The 24,116-nt window shown below is 39.9% G+C and overlaps 1 protein-coding gene across 2 annotated transcripts in view; it reads left to right on the top strand.

Annotated features, from left to right (window-relative positions):
- Positions 1-23,009, top strand: part of LOC149169181 (callose synthase 3-like) — a 266,097-nt gene extending 243,088 nt beyond the window's left edge. The window contains exons 34-42 of one of the 2 annotated variants that reach the window (XM_089428595.1): positions 16,908-17,027; positions 17,118-17,233; positions 17,477-17,560; positions 19,366-19,478; positions 20,291-20,520; positions 20,744-21,541; positions 21,670-21,720; positions 21,946-22,131; positions 22,243-23,009. In XM_089428595.1, the coding sequence (XP_089284721.1) occupies positions 16,908-17,027; positions 17,118-17,233; positions 17,477-17,560; positions 19,366-19,478; positions 20,291-20,520; positions 20,744-21,541; positions 21,670-21,720; positions 21,946-22,131; positions 22,243-22,464 (1,920 nt within the window). In that variant the 3' untranslated portion in view covers positions 22,465-23,009. The remainder of the gene's footprint in view (positions 1-16,907; positions 17,028-17,117; positions 17,234-17,476; positions 17,561-19,365; positions 19,479-20,290; positions 20,521-20,743; positions 21,542-21,669; positions 21,721-21,945; positions 22,132-22,242) is intronic. The other variant, XM_089428596.1, reaches the window with a different exon arrangement.
- Positions 23,010-24,116: the final 1,107 nt, after the last annotated feature.

The raw sequence follows: 24,116 nt of genomic DNA, 5'->3' as shown, positions 1-24,116 counted from the left end.
AAAATTGGTGGAGAGGCTAAGGCACATGAGATCTCCAAGACCCATAAATCGTTTGGAGAAATTCCACCCAGATGAAGAGATATTAAAATAATTAATATTTTTAATGGGTTCCTAACTCTAAACTTACGAAAATAAAAATATTAATGTGTATTAATATAATATGGGTGAGAAAGTTCTAAGTGACGAGGATCAAGCCAGTTCTAATCTTAGCCATTGATTAGGGACTTAATCTCGGTCATTGAATCGTCAATAGGAAAAGTATAAGAACCAATCACATCAACACAGTTGTTTTTGGACAATTGTTCCTAGGAAAACCAGTGCAGCAGATGAGGGATTTATTAATCTTCGACAGCAATTTCTTTTACAAGGAATGATTCTATAGAGAAACTTTAAAGAAAACACCTGAGACTTTCCCTTTGAAATTTGTTGACAATCTGGAGACCCTTCTCCCACTCCCGTGTCACCTCTGCATCACTCTGCGTGGCTCAACGTGGTTCTGAGTAGCTTTGCGTCCCTCTGCGTTAGCCTGCATGAGGGCTACGTCTCTCCTCTGGACTGCGTCTCTCTCTGCGCTGTCTCTCACTATCTCTGCGTCACCTCCTCCTCAGACACAACCTACTATTGATGCCCTCCTCTTCCTCCACCTTGCAACTTTCCCTCTGAAATCGATCTTCTCTCTTGAGAATCGATTTTCCTTAAGATACTATGTATCTGTCGATGTGTCTCAAATGATCCTCAAGTCATCTCGTATACTTTTCTTGTTGATGAATCAATGGTCGAGATTAAGTCTCTAATCAACAGCTAAGATTAAAACAGGCTTGATCCTCGTCTCTTAGAAGCTTCTCACCCTTATCTTTATTAATGATCATTAATATTTTTGTTTTCCTAAGTTTAGACTTAAGAACCCATTAGAAATATTAATTATTTTAATAACTCCTCATCTGGGTAAAATTTCTCAAAACAATTTCTGAGTCTTGGAGATCTCATGTGCCTTAGCCTCTCCACCAATTTTTTTATGGCTATAGCATATCTGATGCTACCAAAAATCAGTAGTCCCTCTTAGTGTGGAATGTGCTCTAATAATGCTTCACCATAGAAACATCACACTGATCTTCCGCATTGGTACCTGTGTTGATGCTTGGCCTGCTGGCTCACATCCCCTGCACTGTTGCTTCCTGTACTGCTGCCCATGACACTGCCACTGCCACTACCACATCTGTACTGTAGCTCCCTCTCAACATGCTGCATCATGTTGCCCATATCCCTGCCACTGCTAACCACTGCACTGCAACTCCCAACACTTATCCATTTCTGCTACTGAAATGGATTCTTCACCATCCCCATCTTCTCTCTGAAATAAACAAATTTTGTTCTCCCTAGAGCCTTGGTGAGGATGTTTGCCACGTGTTCTCCTGTAGGAGTGTACCTCAACTGTACTGCTCCTCGTTGGACATAGTCTCTGACAAAGTGACACCTAATATCAATGTGCTTTGACCAATCATGAAATATTGGGTTCTCAAAGAGCTTGATGCAACTTTGATTATCACACAAGATCCTGGTCACTTCCATCCTTCTCCTGATTAGATTCACAAGTAGTTTCCTAAGCCATATGGCTTCGCACAAATTTGTGCTAGTTGCCATATTCTGCTTTCGCTGAGCTCAGAGCCACAGATTTTTGTTTCCTACTACATCGGGAGGTCATTCCTGATCCAATGTTGAAACAGTACCCAGTTGTACTTTTCCGATCTACTAAACTTCCAGCCCAATTTGCGTCAGTGAACCCACTCAACCTGGTGGCATTGCCTTGGGTGTACAATAGTCCATGCTCGATTGTTCCTTGTATATACCTGAGAACATGTTTGGTTGTTTCCCAGTGCGCCCTCTTGGGTTCCACCATGAATTGACTGAGGGTGTTGACAACGTAACAAATGTATGGTCTGGTATTGACCAGATACATGAGGGACCCTATAAGATGCCTATACAAGGTGGGATCAACATCTTTATCTTCTGATGCATCAATCTTCTTCTAGTTGGTGATCATTGGAGTAGCCATAGGTCTACAGTCTTGCATCCTGAATCTCTTCAAGATCTCTGTAGCATATCTCCCTTGTCTAAGGAAGATCTCACCCTTTTGCTGCCAAACTTCCAACCCCAGGAAATAATGCATCTGTCCCAAATCCTTCATGTCAAATTTTGTGGCTAGGTTCTTCTTGCAGTCTTTGATGAGCCTGGATGATCCTGTCAGGAAAAGATCATCCACATATAACACTAGGATTAAAGACTCATTCTCTACAACAAGGTAGTAGAGATTAGGGTCCGCATCACTCTTGAAGAACCCCATCTTCTGCAAGTAGCCATCAATTTGGTCGTACCATGCTCTAGGTGCCTGTTTAAGCCCATACAAGGCTTTCTTTAATCTGCATACATGAGATTTCTTCTCATGTGTCTCAAAACCCTCTGGTTGTTCAATGTATACTTCCTCTTCTATTACCTCGTTCAAGAATGTCGTCTTGACATCCATCTGATGAATCTCCCACCCCATCTGTGCCACAAGAGATATCACGGTTCTAATAGAAGTATACATGGCTACTGGGGCGAAGGTTTCTTCGTAGTCTATCCCTTCCTTCTGAGCATACCCCTTAGCCACAAACCTGGCTTTGTATTTCTCCACACTGTCGTCTGCAACATATTTGATCTTGTAGATCCATCTCGAACCTACCACTGACTTGTCTTGAGGCCTAGGTACCACTTCCCAGACATCATTGACCATTATAGGGTTATACTCCTCCTCCATAGCACTACCCATACTTGATGTTGAACGGCCTCCTAAAAACTAGAAGGTTCCCCAACGTGAGCTACTAAGGCCTGGTATCTATCTGGCTATCTTCGCTCCCTTTTATTATTCCTGGGTGCAGCAATGAAGTCCTCTGCATCTCGTAGAATCTATCGGAGTTCCCGGCTCGTTCTTCCATTGGTAGTGGGCACATCTATCAGCTCTTCCTCTTCCTAAGATTCCTCATGTTCTAAAGCTTTGTCTTCAGGAGAATTTTTGGTACTGGTTTCTGGTGGTCGAAGTGGTTGGACCAACGGCTCATCTTTTGACTGCTCCTCGAAAGGCATTTCTTGGGATTTCCTAAAAGCTCTGTCCTCCATGAACTTCATCCCGCCGAACTACTACCTTCCTACTCTGTATAAGATAGATTCTATATGCCTTCGCATTCTCGCTATATCCCACTAGAGATCCTTTCTTAGTAGTTTGATCTAATTTCTTTCTCTTTTCCTCGGGTATATGGCAATACGCTAAACTCCCAAATATCCTGAAATGTCTGACTTCAGGTATCTTCCCGGTGAAGACTCTTTCCGGAGTGATTTTGTGCAATGCCCTGTGTGGAGTCTTGTTTTGGACATAAAATGTTGTGCTTCATGCTTCTACCCACAAGAATTTGGGCGTACTTTGATCATACAACATTGCCCTAGTTGCTTCCACAATAGTCTTGTTTTTCCTTTCTACTACCCCATTCTGCTCTAGATTGTAGGGATTTGTTCACTCTCTTTTGATTCCTTCCTTAGCGCAAAAATTGGTGAAGTCCTTGTCATCATTATCTGAGCGCAACACTTTTATCTTCTTTCTTGTCAGATTCTCCTCTAGAGCCTTGAACTCTTTGAATCGACCAAAAACCTCATCCTTGGTTTTCATAAAGTAGATCCAAGTCTTCCTGGAATGGTCTTCGATGAAGGTGACGAAGTATTCAGCACCACTAAGAGCTTTTGTGGACATCAGTCCCCAGATATCTAAGTGTTTCAATCCTAGCACACTCTTAGCTCTATTGTTACTTCTGGAACTCTTGATACTGTTTTCATGAGAATTCGAAGAGCCCCATGGTGTAAATGTCCCATCCTCCTATGCCATACTTCATTCAAATCTTTGTTTCCATTGCTGCCTATCAGTGCCATTGGTGATTCTAGTTGTAATCTGTACAGCCTGTTACTTCTAATTCCAATCTGGGCCTTCCTTTTCCAACTTGAGTGTTTGACATATACTTTCTCCTTAATGAAGAAAATGTCATAACCCTTGTTTTGAAGTTGAGATACGAAGAGTAAGTTCATCCCCAATCCTGGCACATGCAGCACATTGGTTTTTCGAAGTCGTCCTCCTGCTTCAGTTTGAAAGACTACAATACCTCTTCCTACTAGGGTACACTTTGCCTTATTTCCCATGGTGATCTGAAAATTCATTTTTTCTTCCTGATAATCTGAAAAACATTCTCGAATTCCTGTCATATGCCAGGAAGCTCCACTGTCTATGTACCAAACCTCGGAGGAGGCAGAGCTTGCTAGGAAAGAAACTTCTTCTTCCAATCTGGAAGCTAACATAGAATAATCGTGATTCATGTCCCTTGTGCATTCTTTTGGAAATCTGTGCGAGTCCCTTTGAGTTGATGCCTCTGCATCATGCTCTTGACCCATAGTCAATTTTCCTCCCTTGTTGCTAGATCTCTGCTCTGATACCATGTAAAAATTTCTACACTAAAATTCTACTGCAGCCATTGATTTATTTCACCTACTTATTCTTCACAATAAGTTATTTACGAAATCCCTTCAGCAAATATTAAGATAAATTCTACTGCAGTTATCACATAATTACACTGAGAAAAATACATGCACAAGAACCACTCACATCAACACAGTTGTTTTGGACAACTGTCCCCGGAAAAACCCAATGTGGAAAAACCGGTGCAGTACATGAGGGTTTTATTAATCTTCAGCAACATTTGCTTTTACAAGGAATGATTTTACAGAGAAACTTGAAAGAAAACTTTGCATGGCTCTGAGTAGCTTTACGTCCCTCTACGTCAACCTGCGTGAGGGCTATGTCTCTCCTCTGGACTATGTCTCTCTCTGCGATGTCTCTCACTATCTCTGTGTCACCTCCTCCTTAGACGCAGCCTGCTGCTGATGCCCTCCTCTTCGTCCACCCTGCAACTCTCCCTTTGAAATCGATCTCATCTCTTGAGAATCGATTTTCCTCGAGATACTAAGTATTTGTCGGTGTGTCTCCAAATGATCCTCAAGTCTTCTCTTATACTTTTCTTGTTGATGAATCAATGGCCGATATTAAGTCTCTAATCAACGACTAAGATTAAAACAGACTTGATCCTCGTCTCTTAGAAGCTTTTCACCCTTATCTTTATTAATGCTCATTAATATTTTTATTTTCCTAAGTTTAGACTTAGGAACCCATTAAAAATATTCATTATTTTAATAACTCCATCCGGGTGGAATTTCTCAAAACGATTTTTGGGTCTTGGAGATCTCATGTGCCTTAGCCTCTCCACCAATTTTCATGGCTAGAGAACATCCGATGCTACCAAAAATCAACACGGAAGCCCTTAACGACAGTAGCATGATGACAGATGTCGAGTGGAGCAAGGTGTGATGGAGCGGCAAGGTAGTGCTAGAGTGCAGAAGTCTGTAGCAGCGCAGTGAAAGTTGCAGCAGTGCGAGAGGCACAGAGGTGTTTGCAGCAGCGCAGTGGTAGCAGAGGGAGCACAGGATAGAAGCTGAGGTAGCTTCAACATCACGAGGCTTCCAGACTGACCATGATGTCAGTGATTGGGTGAAGTCAGTTACTTCTTGGTAACTGAGTTGCAGTGCAGTAGTTAGCAATGGCAGTGTTATGGGCAGCATTTTGAGAGGGAGTTGCAGTGCAAATGTAGCAGTGGCAGTGGCAGTGTCATGGGCAGCAATACAAGAAGCAGCAGTGCAATGGATGTGGGTCATCTAGCCAAGCATCAACACAGAGGACCGATGCGGAGGATCAGTGTGATGCTTCTATGGTGAAGCATTACTAGAGCACATTCCTCTCTAAGAGGGAGTGTTGATTTTGGGTAGCATCGGATGTGCTCTAGCCTTGAAAATTGGTGGAGAGGTTAAGGCACATGAGATCTCCAAGACCCAAAAATCGTTTGAAGAAATTCCACCCAAATGAAGGGATATTAAAATAATTAATATTTTTAATAGGTTCCTAAGTCTAAACTTAGGAAAATAAAAATATTATTGTGTATTAATATAATATGGGTAAGAAAGTTCTAAGTGACGAGGATCAAGCCAGTTGTAATCTTCGCCGTTGATTAGGGAATAAATCTCGGCCGTTGAATCGTCAATAGGAAAAGTATAAGAGGAGGCTTAAGGGTCAATTGGAGACACACCGAGAGAGATCAAGAATTTGATTTTCTGGGGTAAGGTTTGCTGAGGAAATCGAGTTAGTGATCAGAGTTGCAGTGAGGAGCAGTTCAACAAGGGATTTCCATCTGAGGCTAAAGAATACATAGCAGAGAGGCAGTGAAGTGCCGGGATAGATAGCGCAAGCCCTAGAAGGGCTGACGCAGAGAATGCGGAAGGTCATAGAGGCTGACGCAGGGAGTGTTGAGGGCCATAGAGGTTGACGCTGGGCTTCAGAGGCAACGCTGAGGAGATTTTGTGGGGCAGACTGAGAGCAGATTAGTTGGGAAAGGGTGACGTAGTTCCAGAGCAGTGCTTGGAGCAGCTTTCATTGTCCAGCACAAGGAACAACCAAAGTCACTATGGAGTTGATCAGCTGGTTGTCACTATGGAGTTGATCATCTGGTTGCTGATTTGTCGGTATATCTATCTCCGGATAGAGGTACTATTGCCAAGGATATTCTCTGTTGGGTGAGCCATTTATGGCACCCTAGTTGTATTCATGAATCTGCTTAATAAGACAAACCCTCTATATGCTGCACTAGTTTTCCCGCATTGGGTTTTTCTGGGGACGATTGTCCAAAAATAACGGTGTCCCTTATGTTATTGTTTCTGTTTATTTCAGTGCATGATCTGCAATAGTTTTTACTTCGATGTTTATGCAGTTAAATAACTTCTTAATGTAAAGAACAAGTAGGAGATTGTAAACCAGTAATTTTAGTAGGGGTTTCTGATGTGTTAGATTCAGAAATTCTCATACCTCCAACGTGCAGAGGAAACCTGATATTGTTGCAGGCCCCATCTATGTAAGTCTGAAGAGAGCTACTAACTGGAAGTACTTCAATTTTGTTGGTCGCATGCCCATCTATCTGCTCTCCATCGATGGAAAGTGCAAAAGATGACTACCCATCCTCCTCTACCATGGGCTGAACTAGAGTCCCGAGTTGTCCCTCCACAAGTAGCTCATCGAACATAACATCCTCATCTAGCTCACGCTCCTCAAGGTGCTCTCCATGCTGCTCTAGGTAGTTGTCGTCTGAGAACTTTGTCACAACTCTGGGTACCTCTATGTGCATTAGCACCTCACTAATGGATATATCTCTCGACACCTCCCTAATCTGTTGTAGGTTGCCATCACCTGAAAATTCAAATAGGGTCTTGGACACCTCATCAATGGATACTTCAACAACAGATGGCACCTCATCAATGACAAACACCACATCATCAGATGGCCCTATGGGTGTATGCTCCACTCTCTCCGTCAAGGTGTTAACTGGTGCTATCAAAGAGGTCTCCAACAATGGTGACTCCTGTGCCACACTGGGTATATCAATGTGCCCCTCACCATCCTGCGTGTTCTCTTGCTCAACCTCCTCCTCGAGCTTCTGACATCTAAAGCCCGACCTCCACCAGCAGAAATGCCCCCTGGTCTCACCCTCTAACTGCCCGTGTCTACAGGATGATCCTGTCCTTGACCCATGCTTCTCCTCTGGCTCATCCAGAAAATGAGGCATTGCAGGACAACCAAATTGGCCATATGTATGGGTGTTGTACTATTAGGTTGTGCGTTCACGCACATGGCTTCCCTACTAGGTATGACTCAACATCCCCACCATTTGTTGCATCCTCTCTAGGAACAGTTGGTTTTGCCTTGTCAATTGTTGGTTTTGCCTCATCAACCCCTCCATGATCCCATGTGTACTCTTCCCTTTTTGTGTCATTGGAGTGCCCATAAATTCACCAGTCACTATGCATGCATGGCCAAAACCTCCATGATCTTGCTAGCTCCCCCACAGTTGGCCAAGGTCATGCTCTAATACCACTCTAATATTCCAAATAGAAATTTTAAAGAAATAATCAAAGACATGCACAAAATAACAACACAATAAATTTTAGCAAACACCCATGACCAGAAAAATGCTCCGAAGCACCCAAAATGGCCAATTTTATTATAAATAAACTGTTGGAGTACAATAAAATTAGGAGTGCACTTGGGCTTTCTCAAGGCAAGCTACAAACCCCAAGTGATCAATCTCCCAATGCCCAACTGCTGCAATAGTCTGCCCCTCCAGAAATCTGTGCTGGCCTAGTTTTTCTACGTTGCTAGCTAACTTGGCGCCCTGATTTGGCCCCTCAAAACTGCCCAGAAAATTTTGTAAATTTGGGGATGTGATCCTTGTCAAAAACTAATAAAGGGTTTTCTCTAGTTTTGACCCTCCAAATTCGACCCCAAATAGCTTGGCCCTCCTCAAATACCAAAATGCTTCACCTGCAGCAGAAAATGATGAATTGCTACTCCAAAATGCTAGCAATCTTCGCACAATCTCCCTCCAAATGAAATCTTGGCAACTCAACCCCTAAATTCTCCAACCGACACTCCACACAACAATCACCCAAGAGAACTGCGCAGGCCTGTGAAAGATGACGCAGTAGCAAGCTTCAACAATTCGTACAGCAGTGAGGGACTCCCTTTTGCCTCCCAAAATCTCCCTCCTTTGGCTGGAATATGATCAAGAACACCCCTGCAGAAATAGAGACCCCAACTTCTAGCACCAATCCTCCCAATGACTGTGTGGCCTCTCCCTCTGCGTCTCAGTTAAACTAGAATGGCGTAGTGTTGTGTGATGTCTCTCTCCCAGCCTCCAAATAAGATAGAAATCCTTCCTAGGGTCGCACTCAAGGTCCACCGAAGAGAAGGTTGAGCTTCACTCCTTGGGAAGCTCTTGTGCTAAGCAACACTTGTAACTCAGCTGAACAACTAGAGTAACAATGGATAATCAAATGTCAAAAAGCCCCTAAAATGAGAGCCTCACCTCCAATTTATAGCTAGCCATCCCTCATGCTCCTTGTCGGCTCCACCCATCAAATTCCCTCTCTCACCCAATTTGAATTCCTCCAAGGGGTTCATATCCCTTGAAGTGGCCCCCACTCTCCACTTCCCATCAAGTTTCTTGGCTCTTCTAATGTTTGGGGGTGGCACCTTTATAAATTTTCCTTTTTCACCCACTTTTCCTAAGTTTATATGCCAAATATTTATTAACTGCCAAAAATTGCAAAATTGAGAATTCCCTTAGCAAAAATGTTAATTTGGGACATTACATAGTACTCATGAGATTGGATAAAAGATCTTGAAAGAAACATGACTTAGAAAAGGTAGTTGTATGAAGGATAACCAAATGTGGACTAGAAGATCACTTTCCGATGAGAGAAGGATGACATGACTATTGGTCCAACCCTATGGTTCGTTGAAGGGAAGTGATGAAGAAAGATGGCTGAAGACCTACAAAAGTTATGATGAAGAAGATGAAGTTCATGACATGATGCAGAAAGAGAAGCCCTACAAATAGCTGATAGTACCATGATCTCCACCAAAGAGTAGATAGTTTTTGTTGGAAAGAAGTCCCTAGTTGAGAGGGAGCTTGGGCAAGTCCCTTCTTAAAAGGGAGCTTGGGAATATTCCTTTTATAGGAATGTGTAGATCCTCTCTAGTTGAGAGGGAAAGATAGACAAATCATTCTTGTCCTCATGTTATGAAGAAAGAATGGAGGAATGGGTAAGCATCTGTGATTGATCTGATACTCTTTGAGGATGTGGTAGGGCATCCAATAGGCAAGAGTAGTCGAAGAGGAAATTCTTTGAGGATGTGTTACTCCAAGACAAGAATGGTCCTAAACGGACATACCTTGTGAACATTTGGATGGGGTATGTGCCTTAAGAGACAATGATGATGGTGTCTATCAGTGATTGTCTCGCCAACATTGTGCTCTGATCTTGTGGAGAGATAGAGTTGTTAGTCAAGGCCTTGCTATGTGACAATGTTGGTTGGTATGATGAGATGCAATGAGATAAGCTAAAATAATAGCTTATGAGATGGCTTACCATTCTGACTCTTCTTATGAGAATTCTTCAGTATAAGAATGTCCAAGTACCGTGTATGTATTATGAATACCTCCCTAGTTAAGAGGGAGTGTTAAAATGTGTAACTAGTTTCGGTCTTCGTAATGACTAATGTAATCATGATTTTATGTATTTGATGAAAAGAGAAAGAAATTTTATTATTATTATTTTGTAGCATGGGCTTCATGCTCAAGGTTATTTTATTTATAGCTCAAGCAACCATTGAGTGCTTCTAGGGCTTGTCATTAAGTCAACAAGTCAATTGATTCATTGTCATGTATGGAAGACCCTCTTGGGCTTATTGTATCAAGTCAAAGAAAATTAAAAGTGTCATAAAGACCCTCCAAGACCTTGTCCACGAACAGCAACAAGTCGGCCTATCTAACAGTAAAGTCGGCCTCCAAGAGAAGATATGTCGACCTATTAAGGGTATCCAATAGGCCTATATATAAGATGGAAGTCCACCACATTTGAGATCAATCATTCAAGCACACAAGAAGTTCGTACAAGCACTAGAAGAACCAGCGAAGGAGAGGATAATAAGAAGAAGAATCGAATTGTTTTTCTGGGCTACTCTACCTCACACGTGCAAAATAATTAGGGCATCTATGACTGCAGTAAGGCCGAGTTGTAGAGTTGTCAAGAAGACACTATTTGGTGTCAAGAAGCCTTACAATACAAGCCGAGTTGTCTAGAAAGAGTAGGCACATCAAATGAAGAGAGGAGAAGGTCATTTCAGCATTAAGTCCACCCACACATGCAGAAATGCAGGAGTTACAGGCAGGCCGAAATTGTAGTCCTAAAGTGGCAGCCGAATTTCTGAAGTTAGGGCCGAAAACTGAAGTTGGTAAGCAAGTTTTACTGGTGTTGACTTTATAAAAGAGAATCTCAACAAAGGAAGGTTTGACTTGGTCTTGGAGGGGTCTTTGACAAGGGTCTTAGGTCTTGGAATTCATCATTTGAACATTCTATAAGAAGAGAAGAATTCTTGTGGGTCTTCCTCTCAAGAGGAGAGGTTTCGCCCCTGGCTTGCACCCTACATTTTGTGTCCTCTTGTCTCATTGATCTTCATAGTTTGGTAGTTTGATGATAAGAACACTAATAATAATCAAGTGAAAGAAGAAGCCAAACAAGTTAAGTAAAAATACATCACAAGCAGTTATCAAAGTAAGAAAAAACACCTAATCTAGCTACCCCTATATTTCTCAACAATATATATATATATATAACAAAATAAGAATTTCATATTACCATTCATCTTTTAGAATCTAGATTCTACATGTAAAAATACATAATTATCATCATGAATTCAACATAAACAAATCATCAACATCATCGATTCAACATAGACATTGTCATCATCATTAGTGATTATTATAACATTCAAAATTTCAACATATTATCATCATCATTATTAATGTAATAAAAAACGCTACAACCTTTGTACTTTTGGGTCCAGCTCCTTCAAAGAACGTGTCATGCATGGAAGATGGTATGTATCTTCCTTGGATGGCAATTAAAAGGCCCATGGGATCATTGGGATATTCCATCAAGAGCTATTTGAACATTTCAATCTTCTCAACGTCAGCTTGGTCTCTTGACTATATGCAGGGAAAAGATTCGCTGGAGATTTTTTTATATTGGAGGGATTTATGAAATCAAGAGACAAATCAATGACAATTAACAAAACCTTAACCAAACTGAAAATTAATTGCTCAAATAAATCTCTTTACGAAGATATCCATCAAACCCTTTTGTTTGTGCTTTTGAACATTTATCTTTTCCTGAGTAGTAAGAATCCTTGATAAATATATGGAGTGTTGTTGTTTCTAAAGATTTAGAAGAGACATTATGAGACTACGTTTATAGTGAGTTTATTTGCAAATCTGATTTCTTCATTTTTATTATTTATTTATGTCTATACAAATTTTCACGCTTTTTAACATTTTAAGGGTGGGTTCCGATCACGATTTTCTTCCGTATTTTTGGAAACGGATCCAAAAAAAATTAAAACCCTTGGAAACGTATCCAATTCCAAATCCAAAGTTTCGTACGCGTTTTCGTTTCGGAAACAAGGATCCGCGTTTCCGACAAATTCTTCAGGCGTTTCTGGTAACTTAGGATTCATCTCATGGGATACATTTATTTTTGTTCGATGTGATTTTGTATCTTCCTATCAAGACTTATGACGAAAGATATCATATATCAGTATCAATGTGTGATGTACCACTTGACATCTTATATATCAGGTTTATTTGCATATTTATGTAGCAATGTGTTTATTTGATGTTGTTGTTACTTTAGAGGTTTAAAATTTTGAAAATAAAATGATTGTTTTTGTATTTTTTAAGCATCTTGACATTTTCTAATATTTTTCTTTACATCACTTGTAAGTTATATTTTGGACCCTCAGCAGTAATACACCAAGACAATAAATGTAACATTGATAAAAAGGATTTTCACAACAATATGAGAAAATCCTGATGATGGATCCCTTGTTGGGGTTTGAAACGTTGACAGCAAAATGGTTTTTACTACGGGTTCTCTGGTTACAAAGTTAGAAAATATGAGAAAATACCAAACAGTTCAAAACAAACACATCACAGTAAATTTGTAGAGTTCAACATTCTACAATCCAAATGCATTAAAAGCAAAATAGAACCAAAAAGAAAGACATTTGACTAATGGCTAAATTATTTAAGGATGGTCATCAGTTTTTTTAAAATGTTTCTAATGAAGAGTAGCAACTTAGCAAGTGGAATTTTTTGATTTGAGATATTACAATGTGGTAGATGTGTCTCACAAGCCACAAAAATGCCCCTTTGGCTAAGCAGCCTCAATTGGGTGTATCTATTCCAACAAAGAAGCAGGACTTGCACGTGGCCTCATTCGCGATAAATGACCCCCTAATGGATATGGGCCCATCAATGGATAAACATGTCACTTGGGGAATTGAACCCTAACTGAGGCATTAACAACACCATGCTTTCACTGACAAATGGTCATCATTTTTACTATTTGTGTAGTATCCCTAAGGAATATTAACAATGATAAACAAAACATGCATAGCAAAAACGACACAAAATTAAACACCCGAAAATGTACTAAAAACTGCGCAAAACAGAGCCATTTTATTATAATAAAAGAGGGTACAATAGAAGCTCGGAGTCAGAATGTATGCACCTGGGCTTGCCCAAGGCAAGCTAACAAGGCCCAGGTGATGGGATCAACTGCTTAGCTACTAGGAAGATGCCCCCTCAAATGCTCTGCACTAGCCCCACAAACTGCACTACTGATTGTAAGAAACTATTGATTGGCCCTCCTCTGGTGCTCAGAAAATTTCGGGAAATTAAGCCTGGTCTCCCCACAAATAACCCACCAAAACCCAAAAAGGGTTTGGCCTAATGTTGACCTCTGAAATTCACCCCAATTTTCAAGCTCCCCTCCAACTGTTCAGCAAATCGACCCTCCAGAAAATAACACTGCTTGAGAGCCCAAAAATCGCTGCAAGGGCCAGCAAAATTCCCCTTCGGAATTCCCCACAAGTATTAGCTCACCACAGCACCCAAATTGGCTTTCTCCCAAACTCCCACATGTGGCACAAAATTCCCTCTACACAAGCTCACGCAGTCCCTGGTGATGGCTCAATGTGCATAGCAAACTCCCTCAAAATCGTGCCTAACTAGCACTCCAGATCTCCAACAAATACTGGCCCAAATCACCCCCTGAAAGCTCGACGAATTCTCTGCCCCACTTTCAGCTCCTCCAAGTGGTCCGTATTTCCCTTATTGCGCCCAAACTGCTGGAAAAACTCCACAAATTGCTTGCTAAACTCCCAGACAACTCCCAAACGTAGCGAAGATCACCTCCTTGGGTTGGCACTTGAAGTCCACTGAAGGTAGGGTGAGATTCTCGCATGAAAATCTCTTGTGCTCAACAGCACTTACAGACTTGGCTCTCAGCTCAAGCGTGCTAGGTAAGTGTAAATGTCAAATGATCAAAAAAGTCTCTAAAGTGATGAATGCACCTCCTATTTAGCCTTGAGCCTCCAATTCTCCATGTGGGCCCCATACATCGACCCACTCATCTCTCTTCCCTCTATGAGTGCGTATTAGCCAAGGGGAGCGTATTTCCTTTTGGGGGTGGCCCCCACCACCCACTAGCAATTTGATTTTCCATTTTTCCTTATGTTGGAGTCTTCTTTTGGCCCAAAATTGCAAGTGGGGCCCACAACCCAATTTTCCTAAGTTGCAACCCAAAATTGGCAAAATTGATCAAAATTGATATTTCCCTTAAGCAACATTGCTAAATGGAAATATCGCAATTTGGATACTCTTTATCACGCCATTCACTGTTTGATTCTTCCATGTTCTAAGATGTGGTATGTTCTTACTGTTCTAATAGTTATCAAGAAATGTCTGGTCTTTGAGGGGTCAATGACTGTTTATTTGGCACTGAATAGGTTGAACACCGAAAGATCTTTGTTGCTTCTATTTTGTACTATGTATTAAGGGCTTTATGCACTGAAAGCATCCGCCGAACACCTACGAGGTTAGTGGTACAGGAATCTAGACCAGAGAACATCCATTGCAGGTTCAGCAATGTGGAAACTTATAGGAAGGAACTGATCGGAGAAGATTTGGGATTTAGGAGTCAAATATGGTGTTTCTAAACTGATTACGTCTAAAGTTGTTTGGACAATGCCTGTTGATTGACTACAAACTTAATTATAAGCATCCCTACAAGCAGCCAGTGAAAAGCAAGACGAAGATAGAATTAATCGCAAATACACCTTTCTAAATTTTAACTTTTAGCTTTTTCACCAGTGCCTTTAATTTTTGTGTTTCTTCCCCCGAATGCGGGTGTATAGTCAAGCGAGCAGTACAAAGGCGGCGTGGAGGGTGGGCGTGTGGCTCATCACAATTGCCAGCTGGCATCGCATGAGGAAAGAGTTAATGTTTCAGACGATCAACTTAAATGCTGCATTAACGCAGCTCTTTCCCTCTCGCCAGTGTGTTAGTATATCGGCAATGACGCTCTGCTTGTTATTCACTCTTGCTCCTCCCTTGCGCTTATGCTGGTTTAGCAAGGTTGAAGCTCCTCGCTCTCGAGATAGTCCAGGGTATTGTCTGCCTCTGTATCGAGGCGTTGATACTTATCAGGGCTTTCATGCTTCAAACAATCCTTTTTGCATCTTCCTCGGTCGCCCCCTCTCAGTCCCCTCCACGGCTGTTTGTTCTGCTCCTCCAGCATACTTCAAAATGCCCAGAGTGCGCTCAAGGATGAGCTGCAGAAGAGGCAGCTCCCGAGGCCGTGTCTCCCGCCAGCCTTCCTCCACAACCTCGGACCCTTCGTCTGAGGCTTCGGATTTCTGCTTTGATAGATACCCTGTGACCAGAAGTGGTCGTGGCAGGGGACGAGGGCAGTTCATCACCGAAGTGCGCTCTCACCATTCCAATTCTCACACAGCTCACTTCCGCTTCCCCTGCACTCTAGGCAATTCCTCCTTCATTGCATCAGTCACCGTAGAGTTGTGTGAGGATACTATGGGTTCGGGGGCTGTCAGTCCAGGGGCTCCTTTGGAACCGAGGATGGAAGACCAGAATGAATCCTCGCAGAATGTGACTACTCAGAGAAAGGACCCAGGTGGCTCTGCAACACTGGATTCGACCATCCATGCCGGTTCGAGCGCTCCTGCAGGTGGTGGTCCTTCAAGTAAAGAGGGCCAACCCTCTGAGTTTGAAGACCCAGACCAATTCGGTTGCCGCATTGTTGAAGAATCGCCTCCAACCTCGCATGAAGACTGAACAGGTCTGCACCTTCTGGTTTTGTTCAACTGCTGAAAGAAGACGCTCAATCCCTTCCGGATATATAGTCATTTCATGTTTTTAGTTCTCAGAATCAGGTCTTTTTCAATTTTTGACTTGCCGGTTTCCCCTGCGTGGGCGGCATTCTCCTGTTTTTTTGGTTACTGTCTTGGTTCAATCTGTTTATGGGTCAGATTCCGATCATGTAGCGGCTGCGCTGTACTAAGTTTTGATTGGTTCCTATCATTCTGTCCCGGTCTTCAGTTACAGTTTCCAGTTATATCAAGTCTCAAAGCAAGTCATTATGCAGGTCTTCTGGTCAATTTCTCAAGCGATTTTTGTAAGCATGCCGTCTCATGGGCTAGAACTCTCGAGGCCTCTGCCTCTCTGTAACCATATTTTTGTATCAATGTAGGAGTAGACAAATTCAGAAAAACAAATAAATAAATAAATATATTGTGTTTCTTTCTCCTGGTATTAGTTAATTATAAACATCCCCACAAGCAACCATAAATAAATAAATATATTGTGTTTCTTTCTCCTGGTATTAGTTAATTATAAACATCCCCACAAGCAACCATTGAAGAGCAGGATGAAGATAGACTTAATTGCAAATACGCCTTCCTAAATTTTAACTTTTAGCTTTTCACCAATACCTTTCTTTTTGTTTTTCTTTCTCCAGTTCTTAGTTCTTGGCAATACAGCTTGGCATGATGATAACATATCATCATGGGACAGCTGCACACCATCATGCACCCGTTTTAGGCTTTCCCTAGACATAAAAAATGCTAAACTTGGTTGTTCAATATATTTATTGAAATATGATTTGGCATTGAAAATTTCTCTTCTTCAAATTAGATTTTTAAAGGCAGATTACTAAGATACAGAAGATACTCCAGTCGTCAACTAAACCCAGTGGCAATGCACAAGATTATTGGATTTTAATTCTTCAAATTGCCTTTGTTTTGGGCTGGTGTGCAGATAATATACCGTATCAAGCTGCCTGGTAATCCTACTCTTGGTGAGGGGAAGCCAGAAAATCAGAATCATGCCATTATTTTCACTCGTGGAGAAGCTCTTCAAACAATTGATATGAACCAGGTATGCTTAGTTTCCCTATAATTATCAGATATTATATATGTGATTGCTTACTCAAAGGATACCAAGTTCTAATTCTTCAACGTATTGAAGGACAACTATCTAGAAGAAGCATTCAAAATGCGAAACTTGCTGGAAGAATTTCTTAAGAAACATGGTGTACGACGCCCAACAATACTTGGTCTTAGAGAACATATTTTTACAGGAAGGTTAGTTTCTTGTGGCATCAATGTCCCAGTTTCACAGGATGAATTTTGTTATATTTCAAATAGAAGAAAATTTAATTGTATGTGGACCAATATAATTTGCTTCTCAATATATTGGGAATTTCCAATTTAACTGTATCAGACAATACAATTATTTACCTAGGAACTTGATGTGGAATTTCACAAATGGTTTTCTGTGTGTTCTGCCTGATCAATGACATGTTGTCTTTTTTGTGATCGGTGCAGTGTTTCATCACTTGCTTGGTTCATGTCAAATCAAGAAACTAGTTTCGTTACCATTGGACAACGACTGCTAGCAAACCCCCTTAAGTAAGCTCTCTAAAAATTTGTTGTTGATTAATTCCTTAACTTTATATTATTAATGAAGGATTGAAAACACAATGTTTCATCGATAACCTGTCATCGTTTTATACTATAAACTACGAAGATAATAACTTGAAAAATTATAGAATATAGTCAGAAGTAAAGAGCATTTTGTTAGAGGCCTTTATAATATATTCATTGACGTTTGCTGATAGTGGACTGGAAGTTCGTGGATATTCATGTTAGCTTTTTCATGATTTTATCATGTTCGTTATTTCTGTCATATCATAGACTCATTGTTATGAAACATTAGCCAGAGGTTATGAAACTCAGAGAGGGAGGAGATGGTGACAGTTGAAGTCGTGTTTATCTATTACTGTTGAGATTTGGAAGGGTCCTTTTCTTTTCATTTCCTTTGATGGAAGTACCGTAGAACTTTTGTGTTTGATACTGATTGCACTGATGTTGTAATCCCATGGGAGTTCATAAACTTGGATCGTTCAAGAGTCCCTTGCAGGATAATTCAGAGGAAAGACCACTCCGATTTTTCGAGTTTTTGCCAAGTCTGTGTATCTAGAGGAATTGGCAATTGGACCAGTTTCATCCTCGCGTGACACAGGGCAAATTCCGACTGCAACCAGTATAACTTCTAGGTGCCTACACATACCCCTTCCACATACACGAGTTAATCAGGGGATTTGACCCTTAGATCTCTTAGTTTACATATTACTTTATAACACAGCCATTGCCAATTGAGCTGCCCCGGGGAGCTAAGTTTTTGCCATTCCTTTGTTTTTGTCTGAGTCTGATATATTGATCTTGCTGATTTATTCCCGAGTCATATTTTTTGTAGCATCAGTAGGAAGTAGTGCAAGCTACGACCATGAAATAAGCATAGTTCATGATTTTATAGGTAGTGGAAGAGATCAAAATGGAAGTTGTAGAGCTGGAAGATAAAATATCTATGTGACCGTTGTTTATTGTTTTTACTTTTGTATTTGATAATCTTACCTTCTAACCAAACTGTATAAATGGTAGGGTCCCAACTAATAATATATGGTAGTCGAGTGTTGTAACTTTACTTGTAGTTAATGAAATATTGAAGGGTGTGTTTGCACTCTGTAACTATGGATGTTATATACTCTGTCCGGAATGCTTCTTGTATTGTTGAAAACGATTATTTTGATACATATTGTGTGCATGATCTTGCCTTGAATGAAGAACTGATAAGGTGGCTATTGTAAGGCCAACATTCTCATACCTTTAAGCATCTTTTTGTTCTTTCGTGAGTCTGCCACAGTTCTCCAGTACAACTTGTTATATGGCTGTTTTGTTTTCTAATTTGCTTGTGCAGCCTTCCTTTTACTGCTATATATGGCCTGCTTCTGTGACCTATTTTTCTGCTGTCTGGGCTTATTTTTCTACTGTATGGCCTGTTTTTCTTTCCCTGTATTTTCTGCTTTGCAGCCTGCTGTTTTGGCATTCTCTTTTGTGCTGTACAATTTTATGCTACACAGGCACTGACCTCTGTAACATGTAGGACTGGTATGACTGTTATGTCCTTGCTATATCACTTGCAATTTACACTCCTTTGTCTTCTGTTGGTGCCAAAGACCTTACATTTCTCTTCAAATCTTTCTAGTATGGATGACACCTGCAAAACCATATTAGCGTTGGGATCTGGATGTCTCTTCTTTTCATGAGAACTAGTCCATATTGACCATAAGATTGCAAGTAACTGCTAGATGAGGTTGCAGGTAAGTTTGCTCATATTTTGTTTCTTACTTATTTCCCCTTTCTTGTCTTTTAAGGGTGCGTTTCCATTATGGGCATCCTGATGTATTTGATAGATTGTTTCACATCACAAGAGGTGGGATAAGCAAAGCTTCAAAAGTTATCAACTTAAGTGAGGACATTTTTGCAGGTAAGTATTTTGTGATTACAGTGCCCTTTATAATTATCTACATTTAGATACTATGCTTGAGATACATATGAGGAATGTATATGAAAGGTTTTCTATTCTTGCATTGATATGAAATGAAATGATATTTTAAGGTCCACGAGACTAAAAATAGTCTATGAGACCATTAGTTCCTTGTTTTTCACTTTTTGTAATTCAATATTTTTCCAATTCAAATTGATGATAAGCTGGCCCAACCTTCCAACAACCCCTCGCTAAAAAGACAATGCCAAAAAACTGATACTAACATGTTCTCATAACTTTCTCTGATGTCTTTGAATGCATCACATTCCAAAATGAAACGTTTCTCCGATTCCACAGCCCCAGAGGTGCAAAATGTACACACCCGTTCGTCCCAAGCTTCTTTAGGCATTTTCCACTGCCCTGTTTCACACCGAAGTTGATGTGAGTTTGTCCTTAATTGAGCAATAAGAACCTTTACCCTCTATGAAATGCTAGCTCCAATGAACTTTTTTTGTTGTAGATCACACTAGGGTTGAATTCCTCAATGTAATATTTCTTCTTTCTACCCAACTCTTTTTCCATACCTTTTTACTAAAATTCTCCATAACAAAATTCTTTAGCTCCTTGCTATTTGTGAGACAGGCATTGAGGTAGATATTCCATTTTTGCATCCATTCCATTTTTGCATCCATGTGTAATTTTGTTTCATCCATATTTTCTTTAAGCATGGATGCATGGACCAATATAATATTATACATTAAACTTTAATCACGGATGCATGGATCAATATAATATTATTTTTTTTCTTGTAGGATTCAATTCTACACTACGACACGGAACTGTCACTCATCATGAATACATGCAAGTTGGTAAAGGTCGTGACGTGGGACTCAATCAAATATCACAATTTGAGGCAAAGGTGGCAAATGGGAATGGTGAACAAACTTTGAGTCGTGATATTTATAGACTTGGTCACCGCTTTGATTTTTTCCGGATGCTGTCCTGCTATTTTACTACCGTTGGATTTTATTTCAGTTCCCTGGTAGGGATAAATTACACTCTTCTTTTCCCCTATTTCTAAAAGTTTATCTTTTGTCATTCGAGTATGGTTTTGCTTGCCCATTATAAATCTTGAGACAATAACTTGAGTCTTGCATACATCATTGATTGTTCTGCTGTTTAACTAATAGGAATTGCCTTGAAGATTAGGCTGATTTAGAAGCACTCTTATGAAAAGAAAACTTGTTCTGTTACATGTATTGCAGATGACAGTGCTTACAGTATATATTTTTCTGTATGGTCGATTGTATTTGGTTTTGAGTGGGCTTGAATATGCAATGCTACATGAAGCTTCCGTACAACATAATACTGCTCTGGAAGCAGCCCTTGCTTCGCAATCATTTGTCCAGCTTGGTTTTTTATTGGCCTTACCTATGGTGATGGAGATTGGCCTAGAACGAGGATTCCGCAAAGCCTTAAGTGACTTTGTGATCATGCAGCTGCAGATGGCATCAGTTTTCTTTACTTTCTCTCTTGGGACGAAGACACATTATTATGGCCGCACATTACTTCATGGAGGAGCAAAATACAGAGCTACTGGGCGGGGATTTGTTGTCTTTCATGCTAAGTTTGCAGATAACTACCGCTTCTATTCACGCAGCCACTTTGTCAAAGGACTCGAGTTGATGCTGCTCTTGATTGTGTATACTGTCTATAGCCAGTCACATCGTAAGACTGTTCCCTATATCTTAATCACTTATTCCATGTGGTTTATGGTTGGGGCATGGCTATTTGCTCCTTTCCTGTTCAATCCTTCTGGATTCGAGTGGCAAAAAATTGTGGATGACTGGACGGATTGGAACAAGTGGATCAACAACCGTGGAGGTATTGGTGTGCCGCATGAAAAGAGTTGGGAATCCTGGTGGGATGAGGAACAGGACCATCTCAAGCATGCAGGATTGCGGGCACGGATTTTCGAGATATTGTTATCATTTAGATTTTTGCTCTATCAGTATGGATTGGTTTATCATCTAAACATTGCACATGAACACAGGAGTGTTCTGGTATGATTTGTACATTTTCCAATCAGTTTCCATTATTAACAAGACACGTTTCATCATTTATTAGAGCGAGCATGATGGGACATGAATTTTCTGGGCTCTAATTGTTTGGTCTTATCCACAAAATGCAGGTATATGCGCTATCTTGGGTTGTTATTGCAATCGTTTTATTGGTATTGAAGGTAATCCTCCTACTTAACATTTTTGTTTAATCTTTAAAGAGAATAATTCCAAAATATGATTTTTTGGGTATGGACTCCATTTTTATTTTCCTTATTTTAACAAAAAGCACTGCCATAAATTATTGATCTGTGTGTGTCTTGCTCCAAATTGCCTGGAAATAGGTTTTGGTATTTATTTTGTCAAATCTTACTTTTATACTGTTTCTTTCAATTCTGCATGCACAGACTGTATCCATGGGAAGGCGGAGGTTCAGTGCAGATTTTCAGCTCATGTTCCGACTTCTGAAGGGACTTCTTTTCATTGGCTTCTTATCAGTTCTCACTATTCTCATAGTTGTCTGTGGTTTAACCATATCAGACTTGTTTGCATGTTTCCTTGCATTCATGCCTACTGGATGGGCCTTCCTGCAGGTAGTTAGCATTGATGAAGTTGTGCACTTTATCTGTTAGTTATTTGCAGTTGGGAATGGAAATTGGTGGTGGTTTATGTTTATTTAAGATCTGGGTTTTATTTGTGTGTAGATTGCACTAGCCTGCAGGCCTCTATTACAGCGCGCTGGATTTTGGGATTCTGTTCGTGCCCTTGCTCGGAGTTATGATTATGTAATGGGACTCGTACTTTTTACACCAGTTGCTATATTGGCTTGGTTTCCATTTGTATCGGAGTTCCAGACCCGTTTTCTCTTCAACCAGGCGTTCAGTAGAGGCTTGCAAATTTCACGTATTCTTGCTGGTAGGAAATAAGGTCAGTCTTCTATAAGCAGAGTAATTCAGTACGCTCACCTGTATGTTCGTATGGTAGGATCGCATGTCTTATGTGGACATGGCTTTTCAGACTTGATGTCCACCCCAAATCAGAGAAATCTATAGATAGTCCGCGCGACATTCTTCGATGGAATTACATAATGTTACAACCTCTCTGATATTTACTGTGGTGGTGGATGAGAAAGATTCATTTTATTTGATTTGAGCACATTCCCATCCGATATCTGTATGAAATATCAATATTTCTTTGAGTATCAAAGCAGCCAAGTAATTGGTGAAGTTGCAGGTGTATAGTTTGTACAATTGAGGGCACTGCTGAAATCATTTTCTCAATGTAAAATCAGGGCTCTCAAACATTATTTTTAACTTGCCATCACATATTGTAAACAGCTAGATATCAGAATTGGATCCTTGCTCTCTATATGTTATATTTGGAAATGGCTCGGTAAATTTGTTTGTGTTTTGGAAATGGAGAGGTAAATTGATATTTTTGTGTTTTGGAAATGGAGAGGTAAATTGATATTTTTGTGTTTTGGAAATGGCTCGGTAAATTTGTTTGTGTTTTGGAAATGGAGAGGTAAATTGATATTTTTGTGTTTTGGAAATGGAGAGGTAAAAAAAAAAAATTATTAAATTTTATTTCATGAATTAATACAAATTTATTTTGTAAAATGAATTTTATAAAAATTTTGTTTTCAAATTCAGTTTGTCTAATGGTTTTAGTGGATATTAAATTTATTATGTTTCTTTAATTTTTTATTTTCTAAATTAAATTAAAAAGTTTAATTTTTAATATTTATGAGTCTATTTAAAATTTTAATTTTAGGATTTTTTATGAATCTTATTAATTTTATATTTAAATATTGTTAATTTGTTGTTCAAAATTTGTAAACAAAATCATTCACGAGAAAATTGGCACACAAAATTATTACACAAAAGTACACAGGATTTACCTGGTAAAACCTTGACAACTTGTCAAGGAAACATCCACCAGCAAGGCAATTAGGATTTACAATACAACCTCCTCATCTCTCATAACATATATGAAATAGGTTATGTTACAATAGTTTTGGTAACTATAGTTTAGTTCATAAAATTGAATAACTGCAACAATATTTACTTGAGTAAACTTAAATTTACATTTACATATTGTTGTCACATTTTCTTGACAATAATTTTCATATGCCTTGCCAAAGTCCTATTGCATTTTCTGCAAACCAAAAGAAGCAAGACACCATCACAATTTTCTATCAATACTGGTTTTGTGAATATGTCTGCACAATTTTCTAGAGTGCAAACCAAAAGAAGCAAGACACCATCACAATTTCTCTATCAACATTAATTTTGTGAATATGTTTGCACAATTTTCTAGGGTGTGAACCTTTCTGAGATCTACTCCACCTCCATCGATAACATGTCTTACAAAATGATAATTTATATCAATATATTTGGTCTTGCTATGATAAACTGGATTTGCAGCCAAATATAGCGCATTTAACTATCACGGAATATAGTTACGCTACTTTGTTTTCTCCCAAGTTCACCTAGAAGTCCCTTTAACCAAATTGTCTCTTTGCAATCATGTGAGACAGCAATGTATTATGCCTCTGCAGTGGATAACACAATTTTTT

This window comes from Pinus tabuliformis, chromosome 4_2 (genome assembly GCF_031772625.1).
Source record: "Pinus tabuliformis cultivar Carrire ecotype Pingquan chromosome 4_2, CPIR1, whole genome shotgun sequence".
NCBI classification, from domain to species: domain Eukaryota; kingdom Viridiplantae; phylum Streptophyta; class Pinopsida; order Pinales; family Pinaceae; genus Pinus; species Pinus tabuliformis.
The sequence above is the reverse complement of the archived record's forward strand: the minus strand, read 5'-3'. Positions and strand labels throughout refer to the sequence as shown.